General features: G+C 43.5%; 1 protein-coding gene across 1 annotated transcript in view; it reads left to right on the forward strand.

The window, feature by feature from the left end:
- sgk1 (serum/glucocorticoid regulated kinase 1) overlaps positions 1-24655 on the forward strand; it is a gene marked incomplete at its 5' end in the record, with an annotated part of 56064 nt that overhangs the window by 24467 nt on the left and 6942 nt on the right. The window contains 2 exons of the mRNA XM_080744538.1: positions 4676-4894; positions 13316-13379. Coding sequence (XP_080600664.1) covers positions 4676-4894; positions 13316-13379 — 283 coding nt within the window. The remainder of the gene's footprint in view (positions 1-4675; positions 4895-13315; positions 13380-24655) is intronic.

Below are 24655 nucleotides of genomic sequence, written 5' to 3' on the forward strand. Positions count from 1 at the left end.
TGCTTGTAGATCGGCTGTTTTCACTACTTTTGTGCGACAGTCTTGTATGATGAAGCAGGGCTTTACTTTACGAAAATGTTTAACATTTTTAAACTTGGAGATACGGTACAAGGTTTCTGACCGACAGTGACGATATGTCCCCCCCCCTCCCAGCACCAAATCTCATCACTGAAAATAGCGATCTTCAAACTCATTGTGGGTTGCAAATGATTTCGGTTGAATGTTCACCCCAGAATAGGGGCGCTGGGTTCAAGTGGTTAACTCACAAAGTGTCAAAAAGGACAGGTTCAATTTGACATCAATGGAGTTAAATGTGCCATAACTCTCAGTGATTGAATGCAACACAGTGAGTTCAAACAATCTAAATTGAAAGAGCTGCTTTGGTGAATCATTTCACAATGCTTTTTTAAAACATAATAAAAAAAACAAAGCCAGTTTAGCCAACATCCCCTCATAAATGTTTGGATTGTTATAACTAACTGTGTGAAATTGGAGCCCGAGCTCTGTGCCAAAACAATGGAGACGAACAAACAAGCAAGTCTCCTAATAGCTACTGCAGTGAATAAATAAACTCTGTCAGACTGAGATATATTCTCTATCCGTCATTCTGCCCATATCTAAAATGGTTACCAGAGATCAGAAGAGATGTGCGTGTGTGCGTTTGCATCCTGTGCAAGCATGCACGTGTGTGTGTGTGTGTGTGTGTGTGTGTGTGTGTGTGTGTGTGTGTGTGTGTGTGTGTGTGTGTGCGCGTGCGTGCGTGCGTGCGTGTGTGTGTGTGTGTGTGTGTGTGTGCGGCTGCGCGTGCATCTGCGTGCTTGTGCGCATCTGCACGTGTTTTTGTGCATACATGTGTTTCAAAGTGTGTAGGGAGAGAGCAGACCCACGAGGAAAATCCAAAGTGAGCACAGCTTTCCAATTTCCGAGAGGACCTGCCGGGGCCGCTGCTGAGCGGATGACCATGAATATTAATGCTGTGTGTGAGAACTCCGGGTTGCACAGCCCTCATCTCAATGCTCATGCGGGATTTAAAGATGAAAGAGCCACAGTGTGGCCCCGGAGGTTTCGGATGGCCACAAACACAAGAGGGGATCTTCGGTTCAATATCCCAATCATTAAATCCCCAACTCACCACTCGGCACTAACCTTCTTCAAAGATGTCATTTCACTTTCTCCTTAACCCTGTAGTCCTTGTTTCTCATACACATTGCTTTTTTTTAAACTAGGTTTTCTGGGTTATATTCTACCCATTCTATAGATACACAACGTGATAGTTAAGCACGGTTGAGGTTTTCAGTGGGCCTTTTCCACCAAAAGAACCTTGGTTCAAGAACCAGTGCCATTCAACTTTCTTGGAACCTTGGTTCGTTCTTGCGAACCGGCCACGAACCGGCTTGCGTTTCCACTAGATTGAACCAGATTGAACCAGAGGAACCAAGGATTTTGTGGTTCCCGTTCCGAACCAACTTTTACGGTTCGGAACCAACTCGGTTCTCGGTGGAAAAGCTCACCTCTGGTTCATCCCATAGGCGGGAGAAAGAACCCGAACCGGCTCTTTGCCGGTCGAAAAGCGCCCTTGAGAGTGCACAAATCGAACCAAATGGACCCTTACAGGTCCAGAGTTATGGAGTCCATGAAATTAAAACATTTGAGCTGAAACTGACCTGACGTAATCGTTCCCTCTCTACCCATGTTTGGATCTCATCCCCCCACGTCCCCCCCTCCCTGTTTCTTTCATTGCTCTTTCCGAGACTTGCGAGAAGAGCAGTTGGCTCAGTGTTAATGAACCACTCTTATCTTTAGACATAATGAGGAGGCTTACATAAGAATCTCTCTCTCTTTCCATACCTTTTTTTTTGGAGTTTCGATATCTCTGTTTGCACCACATTCTCTGTTTTACGACTCTCCTTACTACTAGTCTCTCGTCTTGCCTCGGTCCATTACTCATTGAGGCTCTCTAGACGTATATGGGCCGTCACACGGACAGTTAGAACAACAAGGGGAGGTGTAGAGGACCGGGAAAGATAAGCAGGACAAGACCTGGGGGGTTAAGGCCCGCAGGGTGGGGTTAGGGTGGATGGGGGCATAGGCTGGTAGCTTTAACACCAGAAGATAACTTATGTAACATCTGTTGATATACTGCCAGCCTGATAATACCATACAGCTGGCTTGTCTGTGCGTGCGTGCGCGTGTGTCTGTGTGTGCGTATGCATCTACGTATGTATTATTTAAATATACAAATATTAAATTATCTTTAGTTGTGTTATCTGCTTGGTGTTCTGACATGTTACTGGGTTGCTTGTGTTGTGTGTCAGATCTGATCTGATTCTCTCTGACCTTGAAAACAAAATGACCGTGGACAATAATAATATCCTGTTATTTACAGTGTATATGTGGCGGGGGTTAGGAGGGTTACAGGGCAGATTTTATAGCACGTACGCCTTATGTAAGTGTGTTAATGACCGGGGGCCCCTGATGTCTTTAATGCTGCTCTGTTAAGAAGCAGGGCAAGGGGCAATCGAGAGGTGGAACTGCCGGGGGCGAGGGGGCAGACAAAGTCTGTGTGTGTGTGTGTGTGTGTGTGTGTGTGTGTGTGTGTGTGTGTGTGTGTGTGTGTGTGTGTGTGTGTGTGTGTGTGTGTGTGTGTGTGTGTTCCGGGGCAGATATTTTCCTTCCCCTTGAAGGAAGGAATGCATGCCACCTCTCTTGGAAGAAGGTCAAGTGGAAGCTACAATGAATAATGTCACTTCTATAACAGTGACTATAGGATATATCTATCTGTAATATGGAATGGAAGCAGTGCTACTGATATGGTCTGCGCTTGTCTTCTGCAGTTTAACATATTTTCTTAATGCAATGTTTCTTATTGCTGTCATATCTTTGGTTAAATGGTCTGTAATGGCCTCTGTTTTATTCTGCCTCTGTGGGGCTGATGGATAGAGAGATATAGGTTGTACAACGTTCTGTTATTAACCCTTACGTAACGGTGAGGAAATGCGGGCAAGGTGCAACAGCTGACCAAATAACAGACAGTATATTAAAGCATTGCAAAGTTGTGTTAATTGTGAAACATAACATTTGGGTTTTCGATTAAATTATGGCATTTATAACTTAAGAACTCAAACTTTGATACCTGTGCATGCACTAGCCTGGCTATGCCAGGTTACGCATGCACAAACATGCACGCAGCCACGCACAAACACATTTCCTTCCATTTGCCAAGAGTGGTAATGTCAGTAGGCCAGCAGAGTAGCAGTAACAGATACAGTCCTTGATAAGATAATCGTTTCAAATGTATGTAGTCACTAATCTTGCAGTGTCTGTATGCCAAGGACCCCATTACCTTACATAAGCACCATTCTAGGTCACTGACACATCCATCTGCACTATTTGGTTTCCTTATGACGTTTCTCAGCCTTGATATGTTCCCTCCATCTGGACGTTGTACTGTAGCTGTGCTCAAGTGGAGAGTCTCTCTCTCTCTCTCTCTCTCTCTATCTCTCTCTCAATATCATGATGATAACAAACATTTGCATTTGAAAATAGCAGATCTTGTAGATCGACAATTTCTGTACGCCAACGAAGTATACTGTAATGTAGGGGTTAATCAGACTAATCGATGCAGACCTGTTGAGATAAGAAGTAAAGAAAATCACACCTGTGTGAAGTGAGCGTTGCTGATGATGATAGACCCACATGACATCACATGTGGGGCGTGTCAAATATCTGTATTTGGTATACTGGAAAAACACTTGGACATGTGACGACATCTATGTTTGATATCATGGAAAAACACATGGTCAGACACACAAAACCACTCAAAAACTATATTTAAAAACGGCATATCAGTGAATCAATTAACCTACACAAGCAAGATTATTGGTTCTATATTTCGGTTATATATTTTCGCCAGCATATGACATACTTTCTTTATTATTACCATGTTAGCAGACCGCCAAACAAAGTGATTGATTGTCCGGTGGTATTGCTGTTGTGGAGGGGGTTTGCATAAAGCTTCTTCAGCAGAGCATGGTGATCCCCTTACCTACACAACATAATCCTGAGTGAAACATTTCTTCCACTCTGGAGAGTCTATAAATGCAAGAGGTCACTCAGTGGAGAGAGGATTACTGCTTAAGTCCAGAGAGGACTCTGTCTGCACTGTATGAATACAGCTGAGTCATTGACACGCCCCAGTTAAATGGAAATATGAGCCTCAAATAATATCTGATGTGATTAAGTGTAATAATAATGTGGGCGGGCTCTAGTTAGATGGTGTGTGTGTGTGTGTGTGTGTGTGTGTGTGTGTGTGTGTGTGTGTGTGTGTGTGTGTGTGTGTGTGTGTGTGTGTGTGTGTGTGTGTGTGTGTGTGCGTGTGTGCGCATGCGTGTGTGCGCATGCGTGTGTGCGCACGCATGCGTGCGTTCTTACTGTATAATGGGTTATATGTGGGTTTGTTTTTCTTATGTAATGGTAGTGTTAGTGACATTGGCCTACATGATAAGCATAATTATAAGGACATTAACTTGGTTTCAGTTCGATTTAAATCATATAGTGAATATAACCCAGCTATTCCCTATATGCTGCATTGCTTCTAAATCAAAAGGAAATGACAGAACATGTCCAAATGCGGTCTGAACAAAAAGAATAACACCATAATGTGGTGGGCCCACAGGTCAGGAAGTGGAAGATGTTGGCCTGTCACCATGGCGAGGAGGGAAACAAGCAGAACGATGCGGAGTCGGAGGCCCAGCTGGGCGGGTGTCAGTCCCCCTGGGGGGTCCGTGCCACTCCCCTCCTGGTTAACCCTGTCATGATGGAGTGCTGCGTCTGCAGTGGGCCCTACATCAGCTATGGCATGGAGGACAACTGGCAACCACGCCAGCGCACACAGGTAAACTTTAGCAAACTTCATTAGTCCGAAATGGAAACAGCAGTGAGTCACTTACTGCTAATAGGATAACACAAACGAGTCCTGAGGACTTGTTATTTGCGTGCGTATGTATGTACAGTTTGTATATGTATGTCGGTGTCCTCTCTTGTTTAAGACGTAGCCCAATCAGGGACCAACATCTCTGGCAATGTCATCATTAACAGGCAATGAGGGATCAGTATTCCTGGTGATGCCAGTGGTGATGTCATTGGTCATAATATAACAGTTCTTTTTTGGAAGCGATGATGCCAGTGGTGAGCGCACCTCATGGCACGCTCTGCTTGCGCACAAGTAGGCCATAAATGGCCCTACTTGTGTGTCAAGTGCTCGTTAGTGATCTCTCTTATCAGTGAAAGCATCAAAGACAACTACCTGTTTGATGCCTGTCATAGAGGGGAGGAGGAGGGGGGAATGTGTTTGCCAAGTTCCCCTTTCATTAATTTCATTATCATCATTATCATTACGTTTACCCATTTCATATTTATTAATTTCCAAATGACTACTGTGAAACACAGAGACACCAAAAATGCTCAGAACAAACTGTGGTGGTTGGACGGGAAACCTAATTCCTGATTTTGGTTGCATAATGTGTCACGCACTGAAGATAGGCAATCACAAGCTCATTGTGGATCAGCCATTTCCTGGTTTGGCACGCAACTAAAAGTAAAGAGCTACATGTTTCAAGCTCTTTGCCTGGTTAAAGTATGTTAATGACTCACATAACATCTTCTACCTTTCCTTGCCCTTAACTCCACACAACAATTCCCATCGCTATCCAGCCCAAGCGTTCTCCTGCTTTACAAACACAAGCTCAGAGCATGTTGCATCACGACGCCTCCTGGCTCGTTGTGAGCTTCTAGATCGGCTATTTTCAAATAGACAAGTATATAGGGCTTAACTGGTTAACATATGTTTTGTATAAATAATCTTGTAACAAATGTTTTAAAATAATTCCAAATGAAGTAAAGAGTACAATATTTGTCTTTGAGATTGAGTCAGTAGAGTCAGTAGAGTATAAGTATAAAGTATTTTAAAACGGAACATAAGCATACCTCAAAATTGTACAGAAACCCTAAAGTAAATATCAAAATATTTAATTTATACAGTCCTTCGATTCTGCATCAGTCATGGCTGCCAGTTCCCACCTGGTGTCGTGTGGGAGTTCTGACTGCTCCAGATCATGCTGAATAACTGCTAGCTTGCATAGTGTCTTGAGACTAGGACTCAAGTCTAAGATGTGCAGGTCATCCTTGGGTGTGTCGTCTCCTTTAAATCCACCAAAGATGATGACACGACTTCCCACCATGCAACAGCAGCCCTTACTCATCCAAAATGAGTAGTTCACGTTGGGCTTAACCTCCTTCCAGGAGAAGGTCCCTGGACTGCATTTCCACATGCTATTGCAGAATACAGTTTCACGGACTTCATCACCCCAGTTCACGCCGCCAAATATGTATAGCTCTCCATTGTAGGCAAATGCTGAATGCTCGATGCGTTCTTCTGGAAGATAGTTTACGGAAGGACTGTCCAGCCAGCAGTTCGTCTCTGTATCAAACACTCTGATGTTGTAAAGGAACTGCGCCCCTGTGCTCCCAAATACAAACATCTTTGTTCCAATGATGGTGGCAGAGTGACATGATGATTCAGGTGGCAGAGTACCTCCGGTGTTAATTAAGGACCAGACAGACCATCACGGTGGTGTCCAGCTTGTACGTGTCATTAGTGTTTCCTAATGTAGACCTTCCCCAAGACACAAGCTGAGTGTGTATGCCTCCTCTCTGGAACAGTCCCAGAAACCCTAGACATTATCCATATGTGGGCGTCGACATCAAATGCATAAAGCATGCTGTTGCAAAGCTCATGCATATTATTCCTTCCTCCCCAGATGTAGACGATGTCTTCAATGAGCACAGCTGTGTGGCTATAGCGACTACAGGGAACCTCAGGGGGACGTTCTCCTCTTGTAGTCGTCACATGGGGCAACATCATCCATCTCAAAGACACTGTGTTGAAGACGTACACATTGATATTATCGTGTGGATGGTAACTAGTGTAAATACCGTAAATATCGTATTCGTAACCTCCAAATGCGTACACTTTGTGTCCCACCGATACAGCAACACCAAAGATGCTAATTGGGGCTCCTCGCAGCTTCACTGTACACTGCAACATTTGACAGACCATCAGCTACAACACTCTTTGAAAAGATACCTTTACCGCCTTGCTCCGTAAAACAGTATTTTTGAACATGAGACCATTTATATTGGAGCCCAGACTATGATGTCAATACTGTGATGTCAGTTAGTGTGCTGTCATAATCTCCAGATTTGGATATACTAGAGGTTTGCGCCCGCCTTTTTCAAGGGTTTTCCCATTGGATGACGTAGTTGGATAAGCCCTGAATTATTAATAAAAAGCACCCAGGAGGCAAAGCGCGAGGAATCATCGCCCTCACTGAGAATGGTTTCTCCACCACAGTGACTGTGACAAATATCCTACAGTTACATCATTACAGTTAGAATGATATCAGCAGCATTACTGTGATGTATTTCAGAAAACAACAACATGCCTGTTGCTCGTGTGTATGTAAGTTAGTGTGTGTTCACACACTCCATATGTCGGGACCCTGAGGGGACACAGTCTGCCACATATGGAGAGTATTAACAACTATAAAATATGATGAGTCAAAGGTCACATTCCTCTACAATGAAGCTCCCCTCCCCCTTAACACACACACCAAGCCTTATAGCTGTCCCTCTCACTCGCTGGCTTGCTGTCTCGCTCTCTCTCTCTCTCTCACACACACACACACACACACACACACACACACACACACGCACGCACGCACGCACACACAGGGCTGCAACTATCGATTATTTTCTTAGCTGTGATTCCATTGATCACTTTTTCGATTAATCGAGAAGCTGTTTTTTTAATGTATTTGCTATTGTTTTTATATATCAACGAAATGATTAACAAACCGCTTCAGCGCTATACAAAAGAAAAACTAGTGAAAATTGCTGATCTGCAGCCTCACTGTGCATGAGCTTGTGTTTTTGAACTTTCCTCAATGCCTCGCCATTAGCGTGCCTGCCTAACCGCTGTCCGTCTGTAGAGCGCCTGCGGACAGCGGTTGCCGCCGGGGCTCCCGCTTGGATCTGCGAGGACCGCGCCGCGGTGATACACAAACACACTCGCTCTTTGAGTAAACGCTGCGGGGTATTTCACAAAGATGAACACAATCCATCTCTCACCGCCCGCGTACGCATGCACAAACGAGCACGCTCGCGGGGATTTTCACGGGACTGCGCCCGCTCGCCTCGCCGCCTCTAAACTTCGCTGCGCGGACGAAATAGCCGCCCGCCTCTCATTGAAAATGAATTACTAGCAGGCGGTGACCGCGTACCGTCTGGAATCCCCTTAATACTACCTTCCTTGTTGTCTAGGGCGCTCTACAGACGGACAGCGGTTTCCGCCGGGGCTCCCGCTTGGATCTGCGAGGACCGCGCCGCGGTGATACACTAACACACTCGCTCTTTGAGTAAACGCTGCGCGGTATTTCACAAAGATGAACACAATCCATCTCTCACCGCCCGCGTACGCATGCACAAACGAGCACGCTCGCGGGGATTTTCACGGGACTGCGCCCGCTCGCCTCGCCGCCTCTAAACTTCGCTGCGCGGACGAAATAGCCGCCCGCCTCTCATTGAAAATGAATTACTAGCAGGCGGTGACCGCGTACCGTCTGGAATCCCCTTAATGATGAACACATTACAGCGATGGGAACAGCAGTTCCACTCTGCTGTTACGCGTTTCTTCCCTGGATTTCAAAGTGGGTAAAAAAAATCCCTCTCATCCAAGGACCCAGAGGAAGGCTTTTACTGTTATGTACTTGTACTTAACTTGTATACAAGAAGTAACAATAAAGACACATAGGCACCTTGATACCTCGAAACAGTCTCATCATTACGGCCAAAATATTCTTTGACTACAGGCAGAGTTTTTTAAGAAATGCTAATTTAGAGATATTTTAAATGTTAAATGTTAAATGTTGTTCTGCTCATGACATAATGGTGCATTTTAGTCTCTGTCGGGTGGAAACCTCACATGTCCAGAACTGTTACTTTTCAGGATTCAAATTCAAAAGTAGCAAAAGTAGCAGATCTACAAAACGCGTCACTTTATAGCGGCACGTTTCGAGCTTGTGTATTTGCTGATTTTTACAGTGTGACACTGTAGTATGATCATGATCAAGTAGGGCATTAATTTATGAAGAAAATAAAAAATGTAAAATATGGACATTATGGAGATAAGAGGTTTCTGCCTGACAGCAATGATATACTGTATATTGCGGGCTAATTGACATCAACATTATAATGCTGAATCGCTGTTGTCGCTGTCAGAAAGAAACCTTGTACTGTATCTCCCGAAAAGGAATACTCTATATTTTATACTTTGTCATATGACTATGTTACGCAAAAGTATTACAAGCTCACGAGTTTGTCAGCTTGTAGATTTCGAAGTCTTTTTGTGCTCCTAGTAATGATATGCCCAAAATAGGGATGCCAGGTTGAAAGTGTGAAGTAGTGTAGTCTTTCTTTGGGTTTTATAAATATTTAACCAATGAAAATGATTAACAAGAGCTTGGTACTAAATAATAACACTTGGATTGGATCCAATGGAACACTGGTTTTCCGGCTTCCTGAAAGGTAATGGTTTTCAATGTTCAAGTTTTCCACCTGACAATGACACCTGACATTTCTGTGTGTGGTGCAATGCCTTATGTTCCCATCAGCTACCTCATAGTCAGTTATATCCAGTGGTGTAAAGTAACTAAGTAAATTTACTTAAGTACAGTACTACGTAAGTACAATTTTGAGGTATTAGTTACTTTTGTATTTCCAATTTCCAATACTCTTAATTCTACTCTACTTCTCGGATCTAAATATTGTACTTTATATACTCCACTACATTTTGAATTCTGTACTTTTACTTGTAAGGGCACGGTCACACCAAAGTATGGTTGCCAGCTTATAATTATGTTTTTGTGCGTGGCTGACTAAAAACGCAGAGAGCGCATTCTGTCCCAAAGCCTGTGACGCACCTGTCACTCACTTCCAGGACCCTCCCTGTATCAGCATCAGACTTGGACAGAGGGCTAAAACCGGCATCTACGTGGAGAATGTATCTGCTCCAGCATAAACGCAAGGTCTGCGCGGCACGCAGAAATCCTCTACTGGCATGAAACCGCTCCATTCCCATTGAAATACATTAGTGGAATGGGCAATCCACTCTCATAGGTACTTTGTTGTGACCGAGAGCATTGATACTTTTATTTGAGTATAAAATGTGAGTACTTTTTGCACCACTGGTGATGCAATGCCTTATGTTCCCATCAGCTACCTCACAGTCAGTTCTATCTATAGTTGACATCTAGTTCAGTCCCCTCTTCGCATAAACCTCTGAATAAAACACAGAGGAGTGAGTGTCAACTCAAGTTTGGAGTTGTTTACTTTCCTTGCTTATCTTCTTGGCTAACTCAACTCACGCACACGCGCACGGACGCACAGACCCACAGTCGCACACACACTTCTCCCTACTTTCTCAGATTAGTCTGCTGATGTTAACATATATTATATATATATTGGTGAGCATCCTCATGACTAGGGCTGTCATGATTATGACATTTTACATGACGATTAATTGTCACTCATATAATTGCAATTAACGATTTAATTGTCGTCTTTTTCGTTGACAATTGCATTTCTGTTTGGCTTGTTGGCTTTGAAGTTGCACATGGCAGATATGACACGTAATCTATCTATAAATGCGAGAAGTCTCTGCGTGTCTGTCTGTCTGTCTGTCTGCGTGTATGTAATCCGCGTATCTCGAGAACCGTTCGTCCCACCGGCTTCAGATTCGGCACGCGCGTTCCCCGCCGCGGCACGGAGTGCAGTGCCGGGTCTCGACCCGACCCGACGCGCGGTTTTCCCGAACCGGCGCGAAACGTTCGGAATCTCCTTATGCGGGGTTGATTGTTGACATCAGGCTGTTCCGGAGGAAATCGGCGAAAGCTCTGACTCATTGTGACATCACTTCATAAAAGGCTCTGACATCACGTACGCCACATGAGTCAACAAAAAATCTCTGTGAGTGTGTATGTATGTATGTAATCCGCGTATCTCGAGAACCGTTCGTCCCACGGGCACGCACGTTCTCCATATATGGGCATAAAATGAATGCCCCCATATATGGGCATAAAATGGATTGCAGACAGACATAAATGGACAGAGGCAAACAGATGGTCAAAGATCTCCATATATGGGCATAAAATGGACGCAGACAGACAGATACAGATATCTCCATATATGGGCATAAATGGACACAGGCAAACAGATGTTCAAAACGGGTCCTATGACAACAGGTATAATGAGGTTTGCATTAAAGGGGGAACCGGCACTGTGTCTGCAACACAGTTGGAGGCACAGACAGATGAGGTTTGCATTAAAGGGGGAACCGGCACTGTGTCTGCAACACAGTTGGAGGCACAGACAGATATATGGGCATAAAATGGACGCAGATAGACAGATATCTCCATATATGGGCATAAAATGGACCCAGAACTATAACTGCAGTGATCTCCATATATGGACATAAAATGCAGATATCTCCATATATGGGCATAAATGGACACAGGCAGACAGATGGTCAAAACGGGTCCTATGAAAACAGGTATAATGGGGTTTGCATTAAAGGGCGTGGCATTCATTCCCTATTTACATTGTTCCGAGTTGGCCAGGTCGCCGACTAGACGCTGGGCCGCCCGAAGGGCGGCCCAGCTTCTAGTAACCTAAATATACAAAGAAATTAAGGACATATTTGACAACTTAACACTTTAAAAAGAACATTGATAGTGAAAATAGCCGATCTATAAGCTCAGAACGTTGTGAGCTTGTAGATCTGCTATTTCCACACATTTTTAAATGTTTGAACATATATAAACATTTTTCAACATGTAAACAATTATAATGATTATCACAAAATAATTGCAATTATGTCAAATAATTGCAATTAGACGATTATGTAATAATTGTGACAGCCCTACTCATGACCAATCAGCATCTCTGTATTCTGTAGGACACAGTGGTTCTCAAAGTGGTGTGCGGGAACCCCAAGGGGTCCTTGCGGGGGTTACAGGGTGTCTCCAGCGAAATTAGTTAATATACATATAGCACCAAGATCAGGTTAACCACTTTAACCGCTATATGCATTGGCTATTTGCAAATAACCGATTTACAAGCATACATTGTGTTGCATCACGACACGTTGTATAAGCTTGTACAGGTAGATCTGCTATTTTCAAAGAAATCTTTGGAAATTCTGAATATTTTCAAAACATTTTAGCAACAGCATTTTGTATGAAGTAATTTGTGGGTCCTTGACATGAAAACGTTTGAGGACCACTGCAATAGGAAACACCATATTAGGGACAATAGGGAGTATAAGGTTCTGTGGAATTGGTGAACACTGATGTGAAGGAGCTGTATAGAAATGCTTTACCTTTGGAGGAAAACGATCCCCAGAGCTACTAGCCATGAGCAATTGTATGTGTGTGTGTGTGTGTGTGTGTGTGTGTGTGTGTGTGTGTGTGTGTGTGTGTGTGTGTGTGCGCGCGTGTGCATGTGTGTGTGTGTGTGTGTGTGTGTGTGTGTGTACTTCACAAAGGTCAGTGTGTCATGAGGGAGCTATAAACATCCAATTCCCCTGACTCTTCCTTGAGCTTTGGTCACACACGCGCGCACGCCGCACGCGCACACACACACACACACACACACACACACACACACACACACACACACACACACACACACACACACACACACACACACACACACACACACACAGAGAGAGAGAGACCATATAACTGTGGAAATGACCTCATAACTCTTGTGTCTTTTTGACATTTATGGGATGGCAATGGAACACTGAATCCATGGTCAGATCAGGAATATGAAGAGGAAGGCAGTGCTACGTCATTGCATGCTTGGATATTGTGTTATTTTATCATTTTGTTTATACTGTACATTTAGCATACTTGTATACTATTGTGTGTTTTAGTAGCTTTAAAGTAAATCAAACTAAACCAATTAAGTTACACTGGCGGGGTGATTTTGAAATTGGAAAATCAGCTATTTAAAGCCAAGCCTATATATACCCAGGAAGGTTTTACTCTGAGGGTGTACAAAATAATAACCTAACTGACCCATATGGATGGATATGTACACTTTTTAGCGGTGTACCTTTTTAAAATGTCATTGTATCGACATGACCTTAATGCTGGGCATTCTAATAAGCAGTGTTGGTATTTGTCTGGTCTCCTAGGCGATGGACCTGTACTACCACATTGACCCAGATCCAGACAGCTACTGCTGCAACACTGACAACAGTAAGTCAACAACAGCGCAGCTCACGTTGCTTTGCATTGTTCTCCATCCTCTTCATCAAGGCTTCGCAAACCTTTTCATGTCAAAGACTCACACTAGTATAGCCACGCTCCCCCTCCCACCCCCATCTGAAAATATTTTGTGGCAAGGACCCCCACTCCTACAAGATTTGAGTTTCTTTTTTTTTTAAACTTGATTATTATTTGCAGTTTATTACATGTTCAATACAATTACAGGGTCAACATCATTACATCATTTTAGTCAATTTTTTAGTCCATGTCAAGTATTCGTGGTGTCATTTTGTTGGGTTTTATATTCAGTCCATTTCTCAATGCACAGTTCTTCTTGTATCCTGAGTTTGTGTGTAAATCTCTCCATCACATATGTTTCCTCCACAATTCACAGCCACTGCTCACAAGTTTGATGGTCACTTTTATACCACAATCTTGTTATCGCTTTTTTGCTGACCAAATACATGTCATCTCCATGTGTGTTCTCCTGTGTCAAGTTTCCTAGATACAGCACCACGCTTGTCTTTGGTATTTCGTATTTCAATATCTCCTTTATTACTGACCACACATCATCCCAATACAAGATTAGTGTTTCAAATTATTTAAAATATTATTTTTTAAATAGCAGATCTACAAGAGTGAGCTTGTATTTGAGGTTCAAGTGGTTAAATTGATTTTGACGCTGTATTATTATTTAGCTGGGGACCCCCTGGAATCCCTTTAAGCATCTCTAAACAGTAAAAGCCTCTCTTAGTTTACCATCCTCTCCAACTTCCCAAATCATAATTCTTCCTTTATCTTCTCTCTATCCCTCTTACTCCGTACCTATTCTCTCTCTCCCTCTCCCTCTCTCTCTCTCTCTCTCTCTCTCTCTCTCTCTCTCCCCCTCTCTCTTGTCTCACCTTAATCACAATGCTGCATGGGCTCCGGAAGCATGGTAATTCTGTGCAAACACGCATACTTAAAATAATATGTACAGCTCACCTCTCACTACCTTTCGCCCTTAATCCATTTCTTGCCTCCTGATGTATAATAACTGTTGTTCCCGCTATGAGATTACTGTTTGTTGTTTCGTGGAACGCAGCCCAGGAAGCAAAACAGTGGTTACACAGACACAAACCTGGCTACGATTCATCATAAACACGACACAGTCACCGTTTAGGGTTCCAAAACGTGTTTGCCACTCATCATGCCACTTCTACAGCAGGATTGTGTGTGCGTGTGCGTGTGTGTGTGTGTGTGTGTGTGCTCGTGTGTGTACATGAGCTTCAATGCTATAGAACAGCATGTTGAAGAATCAACGTGTGTGTGTGCGCACGCGCCTGTGTGTGTGAGTGCATGTGTGTGTGTATCTGAACCACCTAATCTTATCTACCCAACATGACCGTAACTGATCATGCTTTCCATCACAACTCTGACTTGTGCCAGTAAACACAACTCAACAGCAGGATCCAAAGGACGCTATCTGTGTGTCTGTGTGCGTGTGCGTGTGTGTGTGTGTGCGCGCGCGCGTGTGTGTGTGTCACTTGTGTCTGGACACAGAGCCTATCTATCCCCACTTCTGGACTTTCATTCCCTCAGCCGGGAAGCGCCTTGCGTGCCAGCATATGATCTCTTCTCACGAGTATCTTGGATGCTGTGTGTGTGGGAGAGAAATCGGAAGCCTTTACTACAGCCAGAAAACCATCACAGTGGGATGAAATGTTGGGATGAAATGTTCTGCGGATAATGTGGAGAGAGCAAAACACTGAAAGAAAAGAAACAGAAAACTGCATAAAAAATGTCCTTTTTATAGAGATTAAACTATCACTTGAAGTCATTACTTGCATCGCCAGGACCCCACTTGGCTTATTTCTATTTTAAACATTCATAAGAACTGCATTCTATGATTAGGAGTTTGCACAGTACCAACCCAGGTCAGTGAAGAAGAAAAAACTAAAAGAAATCCCTGTACAGTAAAATCCTATATGTTAATAAATTAATAAATTAACACTGAGGATTTTACTGTGTGTTTCATTGTACTGTATTATTATGGTCTCTTGGCCTGTGGTGTAGTACTTGCAGAAACATTTTGAACTCAATCCTAAGGACAAGAAATTCAGACTTCTTTGTGGAGTTCACCAATCGTTCACACAGCCGCGGAGGCAGTTAAAAGTTGAAGAGTGTCAATGCAGGAGTCTGTGCAAGAAACATCACTCTAATTGCTGTGTGAGAGCACGTATGTGACGGTTTGTTTTGTAAGAGGAGAAGGCGAGGGAGATAGACCGAAGGAGAATGAGAGAGTGAAAGAGAGATAGTTATTCATTAAATATAAGAACGGAGAGAGGAGCTGTGTATCCATCGCAATTCTCTCCTCAGGTCAGCTGCTTCAGTGCAGAGTGCTGTTATGTAATGGCAAGCATCTGCTGGGTGAACAACCCTTAATAAGTCACATTAGAATTTCTAATCAACTAGTGCCTGCAGGGGGAATATTTCAATGTCTGCATTATTTTACACTCCGTCTTGATTGACAAGTTTATATCATCTATCTTTACCAAATCTATTTACCAACATTTACGTTTATTTGTCACTCACTTATACAGGTACAAGCAACGACATGTCGGTGGTGGGACATGTTCTGCAAGGACTCTACAGCGGTAACACAGTACAATATACTGTAATAATAGACTAAGTATTATTATTGCGACCGTATGTCGTAGTTTACTATGAAACCCAGCAGATCCTGTCTGTCAGTGAGTCAGTCCGTAACGCCTCCATGTCTACCTGTTGTGACATCACATTGTTGACTGTCACGCTCCATATACTGTATGACCAAGGCGAGGTCGCTTCTCGCCCTTAGGGCGTCTTACTGGTTATTATCCAAATGCTATAAAGACAGGAGAGGGAGGAAGAGGGATTACCCTAATCTTAACTATAACTCTTCTAACCCTTACAGTATAACCCAAGACATATGGCTAACCTTAACCCTAGCAGGGAGTGCTTCGCCCTTGCAGAAGAGAACATGATCGTCTTCTCGGAACAGGACGTGAGGAGAGTGCTGAAAATGGTGAACACCAGGAAAGCAGCCGGCACAGACAGCATCTCTGGGGCGGGTCATCAAGACCTGCGCTGATCTCCTGGCGCCAGCAGTCTCCACGTGATTTAAGAGGTCCATCATTGTCCCTGACTGTACCCAAGAACGCCTCCCCAGCCGGCCAGAACAACTACCGCCCAGTAGCGCTGACCTCAGTGGCCATGATGTACTTTGAGAGGCTAGTAAAGGATCACGTCTGCTCCTCTCTCTCCGCACCTTGCACTGCAGTTTGCTTACCATCCAATTCCAAACACTGATGCTACCCTCTCCCACCTTGACAGCAACAAAGAGGGGAACTATGTCAGGCCATTATTTATTGATGACTGTATTATAGCTCTGCCTTTAACACAATAACCTCCACCAAGCTGGCGAACAAGCTGGCATACCAATGAACCATGCAGTATAAGATTCGATTAACTGCAAGTGGTCAGGGTGGGCAGTCACACCTCTACCGCCCTCACCTTACAGTAAATACTGGAGCCCCCCACGAGTGTGTGTCCTTTGCTGTATACTCCCAACACAGTGGACACCCTCTACTTGTGTGGCCAGGAACAGCTCAAAATGCCATTGTAAAGTTTGCTGTTGACGTAGTGGCGATGGGCACAATCTCAGATGACGACGAGGGGGTGGTGGCGGGAAAACAATCTCTTCCTCTGAAAGGTCAAGGAGTAATCATTGTCTAGTCATTTTGGTTCATCATTCAGTGGTGAGCATAGACAGAATTTAGCTTGGCATCTCCATTCAGAACAGGTACACAGTATTGTGTATTATTATTTTATGCTTTAACTATTGAAAAATATCAGATACACAAGCTCACAGCGCGGCACTGAGTACCGCGCTGCGAGCCTGTAGATCTGCTATTTTTGAAAAATCGTGAACATTCGAATTTTGACCCGATTCTATATGTGTCTTTTGAATCCTTCTAAGGTTTTTTGAAAAACCTATGTTTCTATGTCAGCAATCTGGCCAGCCATCGTCAAAGAAAAGGTCCTTTTCACTTAACTGGAGCTCAGTTAGTCTGTTCTTGAGAGACTACTGTGTCAGTGGTTCTCAAACCTTTTCATGTAAAGGACCCCCAAAATTATATTTATTTGGCCACGGACCCCCCATCTCAAAATATTTAGCTCCAGGGACCCCCCAGAAGCTAAATTTGAGTTACAAACGTTCGCTTTGAAAATACATATATTAAAATATTTGCACACATTTTCACGACTTTTTCAAAAATAGCAGATCTACAAGCTCGCTGCACGGCACTCTGTGCCACACTGTGGGCTTGTATATCTGCTATTTTTCACTGGTTAAAGCATTCAATAATTCTAGGCCTAAATGGGTTAAGGTGTATTGCTTTTTTACTGTCTCTGACCAGGTTCACTGGACGTTGCATCCACCCATTATGAGTTCCTTTTGGCTGTCAAACTCATCACATCACTCAGTCAGCTCACACACAACGACCAGATGCCAAACAAATTATCAACTAAACAAGACTCAGCTGTGAACTATACAGGCCCTTTTATTGAGACTTAATCAGATTAGACAGTCACAACAGTCAAATCATCTGTCTTAATTTATCTATTTGTAAAGTCTGTTCAAACTACAAATCTAACCAGCCATTTGCACACAGAGTTAAAGTGTACATCCATCCCAGTCTACCTACTGTAGCCCAGCGAGTGGACAAAGCTGCTCTCTGCTTCCTGAATGGCAGGGGGCTTTATGTAACAGTGTCATTTGGTTCCTTACCACCGAGGCTCATTCACATTCAGTGGCAGACAGCCTGGACCGGGCTCATCACCAACGGACGGACACAGCCCAGATGGAGACGAGGGAGAAACGGACAACCAAATGACGATTGCGTGATCTTCTGCCAGGAGACAGCGGGGATATGGGAATATCTTGGTCTTTGTGTATGTGCAGGAGTTGGGTTGGGTTGTGGGTTGTGTGCACGTGTGTGTGTGTGCGCGCGTGTGTGTGTGTGTGTGTGTGTGTGTGTGTGTGTGTGTGTGTGTGTGTGTGTGTGTGTGCGTGCGTGCGTGCGTGCGTGCGTGCGTGCGTGCGTGCGTGCGTGCGTGCGTGCGTGCGTGCGTGTGTGTGTGTTTGCATCAAGGCAGCATCCACTGTTGACCGATGTTCCTCTGAGAGGCAACCTCCTTCTGATTTAACCAAAAGGGCCCCAAGTGTGCTTGTGTTTGTGCGTGTGTGTTTGTCAGTCGGTGTTGACCTTGGCACCGATGGCAGTGCCGATATCTGGTTACATAAAGTGTGAGTCTTGCACGCACACACACGCTCACACACGCACGTACACACACACCTACGTACAGTATTGTGATGCTTCCTCTCATTGAGGAGCCCATCTACAGCGTCAGACCACAGGGGGAAGAAGGCCAGATACTGTAGGAGAGAACACTCAGTACTCTCTAGGGACCTCTTTCTCTCTCTCTCTCTCTCTCTCTCTCTCTCTCTCTCTCTCTCTCTCTCTCTCTCTCTCTCTCTCTCTCTCTGCCGCTCTCTCTCTCTCTCTCTCTGTCTTATAGTCGCTGTCTTTCTTGATCTCAGTCTCAAACTCTTCTCTACGCCACTCTCACTTTCATTCACTCATTGGGGGCTATGAATACAGAAACCAACACGAGTGCTGCGCTTACTACACTGTCAGGTAACACAACGTAACCATCTTTATTTTCATCATCATCATCCCTATTCTATCTATGGTGATGCATATTTGAAATAGGCTCCACAGTGTTAATTTATCAATTTGCAACTCTGAGAGTTCTCACTATAGGCTAGTTCACAGCTACAAGTATCTCTAAGTAAAATGAACACTCCGAATTGTACAGTATATGCATACCGTTTAACCTATTTCTCTGTGTTATGATTCTTGTAACCTAAATTGTGTACTTAGGTTCCGGCACGCAGACAAGCAGCTTTTCATACCCACGAGTGCTGCATTGTTGTCTCTGAACTGACCTTGTGTACTGTAAATGTATACAGGCCTATAGAAGTCTGCTTTAAGGTCAGGAGCTCTCTTTGGTGTCAACGCCTGCTTTGCCAGTCTTTTATTGTTATCCACAGTTGTGGATGGAATGTGATCCACGGAGGCACTTTAGTTTGACGTACACAGTGTACAGGCTACGTTGTTTTTTTAGACGCATTATTCCCAGGCGAGCTACACTGCACTGAGTTGTGGTGTCAGTGGTTCAATATGTTCTTTGTAGTTGAAGAGCTTGTTGAAAGACTGCATTGCTGGCCGTTTTGGAGGTGAAAGCCCTTATCTTATTATACTGCTGCAAGTTTCGCTGGTGCAGGTAAGCACCATAAGGGAATTTAGGAAGTACTTGATGTGCCCTCTCTCTCTTTCTCTCTCTCTCACACACACACACACACACACACACACACACACACACACACACACACACACACACACACACACACACACACACACACACACACAATTCAAAGGGCTTTATTGGCATGAGAAAACATACGTTTACATTGCCAAAGCAGAAGTGTACACAGTACAATACAATCAATCAATTAAAATAAAATATGTACAATTTAAAGGGGTGGAACAGTTGTCATGTATGTAGATTACTCGATGCAGACAGTGCAAGGATGTGTACACCATGTAGTCTTTAAGGTGGTTGTGTTCCATTTGACATCATTCTCCTATCACAGCAGCTCACAAATCTTGCTGCCGTGTTTGCACATTGTCGTACTTCACCCAGCAAATATGGGAGTTTTTCAAACTCTCCTTGTGTGGTTATGATCTGTGGGAAGTATGCGTCTCTGATGTCTTGGTACAGTGGGCAGGCGGTTAGGAAGTATAGTTCCACACACACACACACACCTTTCCCACTTGCACTGAAAGCTGTAAATCCACTAGCAATGCAAAATCCATTTATACACTAGTCTAGACATTTACCTAAATCTTCACATGCAGTTGATGTGTAACATATGATGTGCTTACTTGCATTATGTGGGTCAGTGTTTCCCAACCTTTGTTGTGCCAGGGCACACATTTCAAAGCCAAAAGATCCCATGCTGTGACGCAGTGTGAGCTTGCAGCTCAGAGCTGTCAGCTGTGTTCCCTGCCCGACACCGTTAGCAAAATCTGGCATTAGGCAGGAACGCACCGGAACGCACAGAGGTATAAAGCTGTGATTATTTCATACAGTACCTGGCTGCCAGGCGAGTACAGGTGACGGCCCCCATGTAGACAATGCCATAAATTAGCATTTCTATGGGCGAGGGTAACACTTGACTGAATGGACTCGGGTGTTGAAATGAGGGTGGCTGTGTGCCGCGGGCCTTTCGATGAGCCAAGCCCGGTAGCCCAAGTATATATTGTTCTCGGGGGAGGGGGTTGCTTTCAGGTGGTTTCAGGCGGCACAGCAAAGCATTTTCAATCGGCACACTAAAATGCCGGGGAACACTGGTTGGGAAAGACTGATGTAGGTAATGACACTTTTATTCCCACCACCTGCAAGCATTGCACAGTCTTCATTTTTGGTGCGGAAGGACCGCGGAATATGGGAACGGTCGCCTATTTCAGCTGTGAATCCCATGTTGCTATGTTACAATCTAGACTAGAGCATGAGCCTTCCAAAGGGAGCCCTCAGTGTTACTACACGGTTGGCGCCAAATTATTGTGTAATAAGAACTTTTTGAGCGGTGCTAAGCGCCCCTACCTACATATGTCCCTATGTCCGTATGTGAGCACAAGACTAACGTTATAGAAAGTAAGCAGAGAATGACACCACAGCTGATGTCATGTTTGATACCAAGTGAGCACCATTTTAAAATATGTTCCTTGCGTGTTATAAGACAGTACTACGCAAGGAATGCAGTACAGAAAACACAAAGCAAAACACAACAAAACAAAACAAACCTTATCGGCAAAGAAGTTTGGTGTAGACGGAAAAAAGAGAAGACCAAGTACAGAAAAGATATTGTGTACAACAAACAAACAAAAAGTTTAATGTTTAATGCAGTGGGGGTCCCTGTTTTATCTCTCTCTCAGCTAGGTGTGTGTGTGTGTGTGTGTGTGTGTGTGTGTGTGTGTGTGTGTGTGTGTGTGTGTGTGTGTGTGTGTGTGTGTGTGTGTGTGTGTGTGTGTGTGCCAGCCAATAATAGATTTGACCGACGTTGAGGGAAAAACAGAAGCAGTAGTAAAAGAATTTGAGGCTATATTTAAAAACTGCAGAGTCAGACACACACACACACACACACACACACACACACACACACACACACACACACACACACACACACACACACTCTCTCTCTCTCTCTCTCTCTCTCTCTCTCTCTCTCTTTGACTCTGCATATTCCTGGCCGAACAATGATTGAACCACTTTAGCCTTCACGGTGAAGCACATTTCGTCCCCACACATACAGGTGCACAGTCTGTATTGAATTTGCCCTCTTAATAGTCAACATGGGGATATTGGAAGGGCAATCACAGTCACATCCTTGCCTTGGGGGGAAATATGTACTAACACAATTCCAGTCACTGTATTGTTGATGATAGCTGCTATTTCAGCTGAGACCTCATGTTGTGATCAGGGATGGAGGTCAGGGAAGCAAGGTAGTATAGTTTTTCTTTCCATATTGACAGCTCTATAGCGTCTATAGCACCACTACCTTTTTCTCAACCTTCCACACAACTCTTTCCATGTTTCTCTAGGCTCTGACTTCACCTTTTCTAACATAGGACTACTGTGTTTATTTTGAGGACATTCAAGATGTTTGAGAAGACATGCACCTCCTACTCTTCTTTATGCTTATCTGTCCCTTCTCTATGCTTGCTCTGTTGCAGGCAAGGCAATGTGCCCATGACACTGCTTGAGACGAAACAGACAAGAGCCATGCAGATAAAGAGAAACATTGTGGTGTGGTGTGTAGTGGCTTGATGCGAACTAAACGTGAACTTGATTGCTTTCCAAATGTAGATTATTTTCCCTTATTAGAGTACAGTAGGTGAAATACCTGACCCGGTCATCCCCAAAACACAATAGAAGAGACTTGATATTTCGTGCCACTGGGGAATTAATTATCTCCACAAATCCGTTTTTTCATTCAGCTCGTGGCTCTCCCTCCTCGAGGAATTGGAGAGCAGTCGTGTGAGCAGTGGCGTAAAGTAACTATAAGTACATTTACTCAAGTACTGTACTTAAGTACAATTTTGGGGTACTTTTATTTTACTGGAGTATTTCCATTTTTGCAGTAGGCCTACTTTTACTTCTACTCCACTACAGAGGCAAAATATTGTACTTTTAGGCCTACTCCACTACAATGATTTGAAAACTTTAGTTACAAGTTACTTTTCAGATATAAATTATTATAATATAAAGTCAACAACATTTGCCCTATTCTATACATAGGCATTTGAAAATAGCCGATCTACAACCTCACAATACGTGTATTTTTGCTACTTTCTACTTTTGGTACTTTAAGTACATTTGGATACCAATACTTTTGTTATTTTACTCAAGTAGGCCTACACCGTGCAGTGCGTGTGAGTTAAGATTGAGAGTGGAGGACAAAGTAAGGAGGCGGGACGTCTCCGCCCAAAATGTATCCGCAGTATGAAACCCGTCAAGAAATGGAATGCGGCGTCTTGTGCAAATTCCTTCTTGCCCTGGCCGGAGACACACCGAGGTCCCTAAAGCCATCTCCTTGTTGTGGCTCGAAAAACCGTCCCAATGAAAGACAAAACGACCGCTTTGACATGTAAGTAGCCTACGGCTAAATATTGAATGATGCGATGATGATATATATATTATTATTTTTCTCTAGGCTATTAACCTACATTCCGTGTCTATAGTATCGCGTAGTAGCCTACCGCCGGTGGGGAGAAAATAAATATGGTCTGACACTTGGTGGGCGCCGTTAGCCCGTGACCTGGATTTCGCACCGTTTGTTATCTCCTGCTGATAGGAGCTCTGCTATATATCCCAGCAGAATCTCTGGTAAAGTTTCTATTCCCAACTTGTTGAACCATCCGAGCACTTAGGGCGGCTGGCAATACGCGTCAAGATGAAAACAGAACTGCAAGGTAAAGGTTTAGTGATCCATGGAATCTCGATACTGCTGCAAATTATTGATTGGCCTAGATAAATGTATTTGCACTTGGTATTGACATTTGTAGTGCACTTGTCATAGGCTATTTGTTTAGCTTGCCTTCCTCTGTTGTTTTTAGTTTCCCTATGAGTCGCCTATAACTTCCCATCATGTAGGATAACGGCAAACTCGAAGTTATAACGCGTCATACTATAGTTGCTTAAATAACACACTGGGCTTTTTTCTTTTCTTTAACAAACGTCTGTGTGAACACTTTCTTTCATAATTATAGTAATTTTAAGTGTGTATGTGCCTATCGCAGCTGTTGGCGTGCTGCGGTTTCAACGTTATGCAACATCAACCTAAACGCTATATAGGTTAAACCGTTGCACATTTTGGGCACATGTTAAAATGTGAACCAGGTGCGATCTGGCATTTTATGTAACTGTGTCTAATGGAGGCAAGCTGCTTAAAGTATGCGACCCTTATGCAAAATGAAACGTTTTTTTTTTTTTCTTTAACTTTTTTTCCTCCTCCAGACAACTAGACTTTTAATCATGGTGTTTTGATTGGCCAGAAGGTTTCCCTTTAAAAGATTAGAACGGGCAGTGGTAGAAAAAGTACTCACATTTCTGCAGTATCAATACTGCAATGTAGAAAACACTGTTACAAATAAAGTCCGTATTTCCAACTTTACTTGAGTCAAAGTACAAAAGTATTGGTATCAAAATGTAGTAGGCTACTTAAAGTGCCAAAAGTACAAATATAGATATAGAATTTCCCATTTCACAAGTTTTCAGATGTATAAATTGTATAGACATCTTTTGAAAATAGCAGATCTACAATCTCACAATTTGTTGCCTCACAACGCATTGTGAGCTTGTATATCCTCCATTTTCAAATGGCCGAAATGTGTAGGCCTATATAGGGCTGAACTGGGTCATGTATTTTTTGTAATAATAATCAAAATCTACAAAGTAACTAGTTACTAAAGTTTTCAAATAATTGTAGTGGAGTAAAAGTACAATATTTGCCTCTGAGATGTAGTGGAGTAGAAGTAAAAGTATTGCAAATTGGAAATACTCCAATAAAAGTAGCTCAACATTGTACTTGAGTAAATGCACTTAGTTACTTTACACCA

The sequence above is a fragment of the Nannobrachium achirus genome (assembly GCF_963921795.1).
Source record: "Nannobrachium achirus genome assembly, chromosome: 16".
Lineage (NCBI taxonomy): Eukaryota > Metazoa > Chordata > Actinopteri > Myctophiformes > Myctophidae > Nannobrachium > Nannobrachium achirus.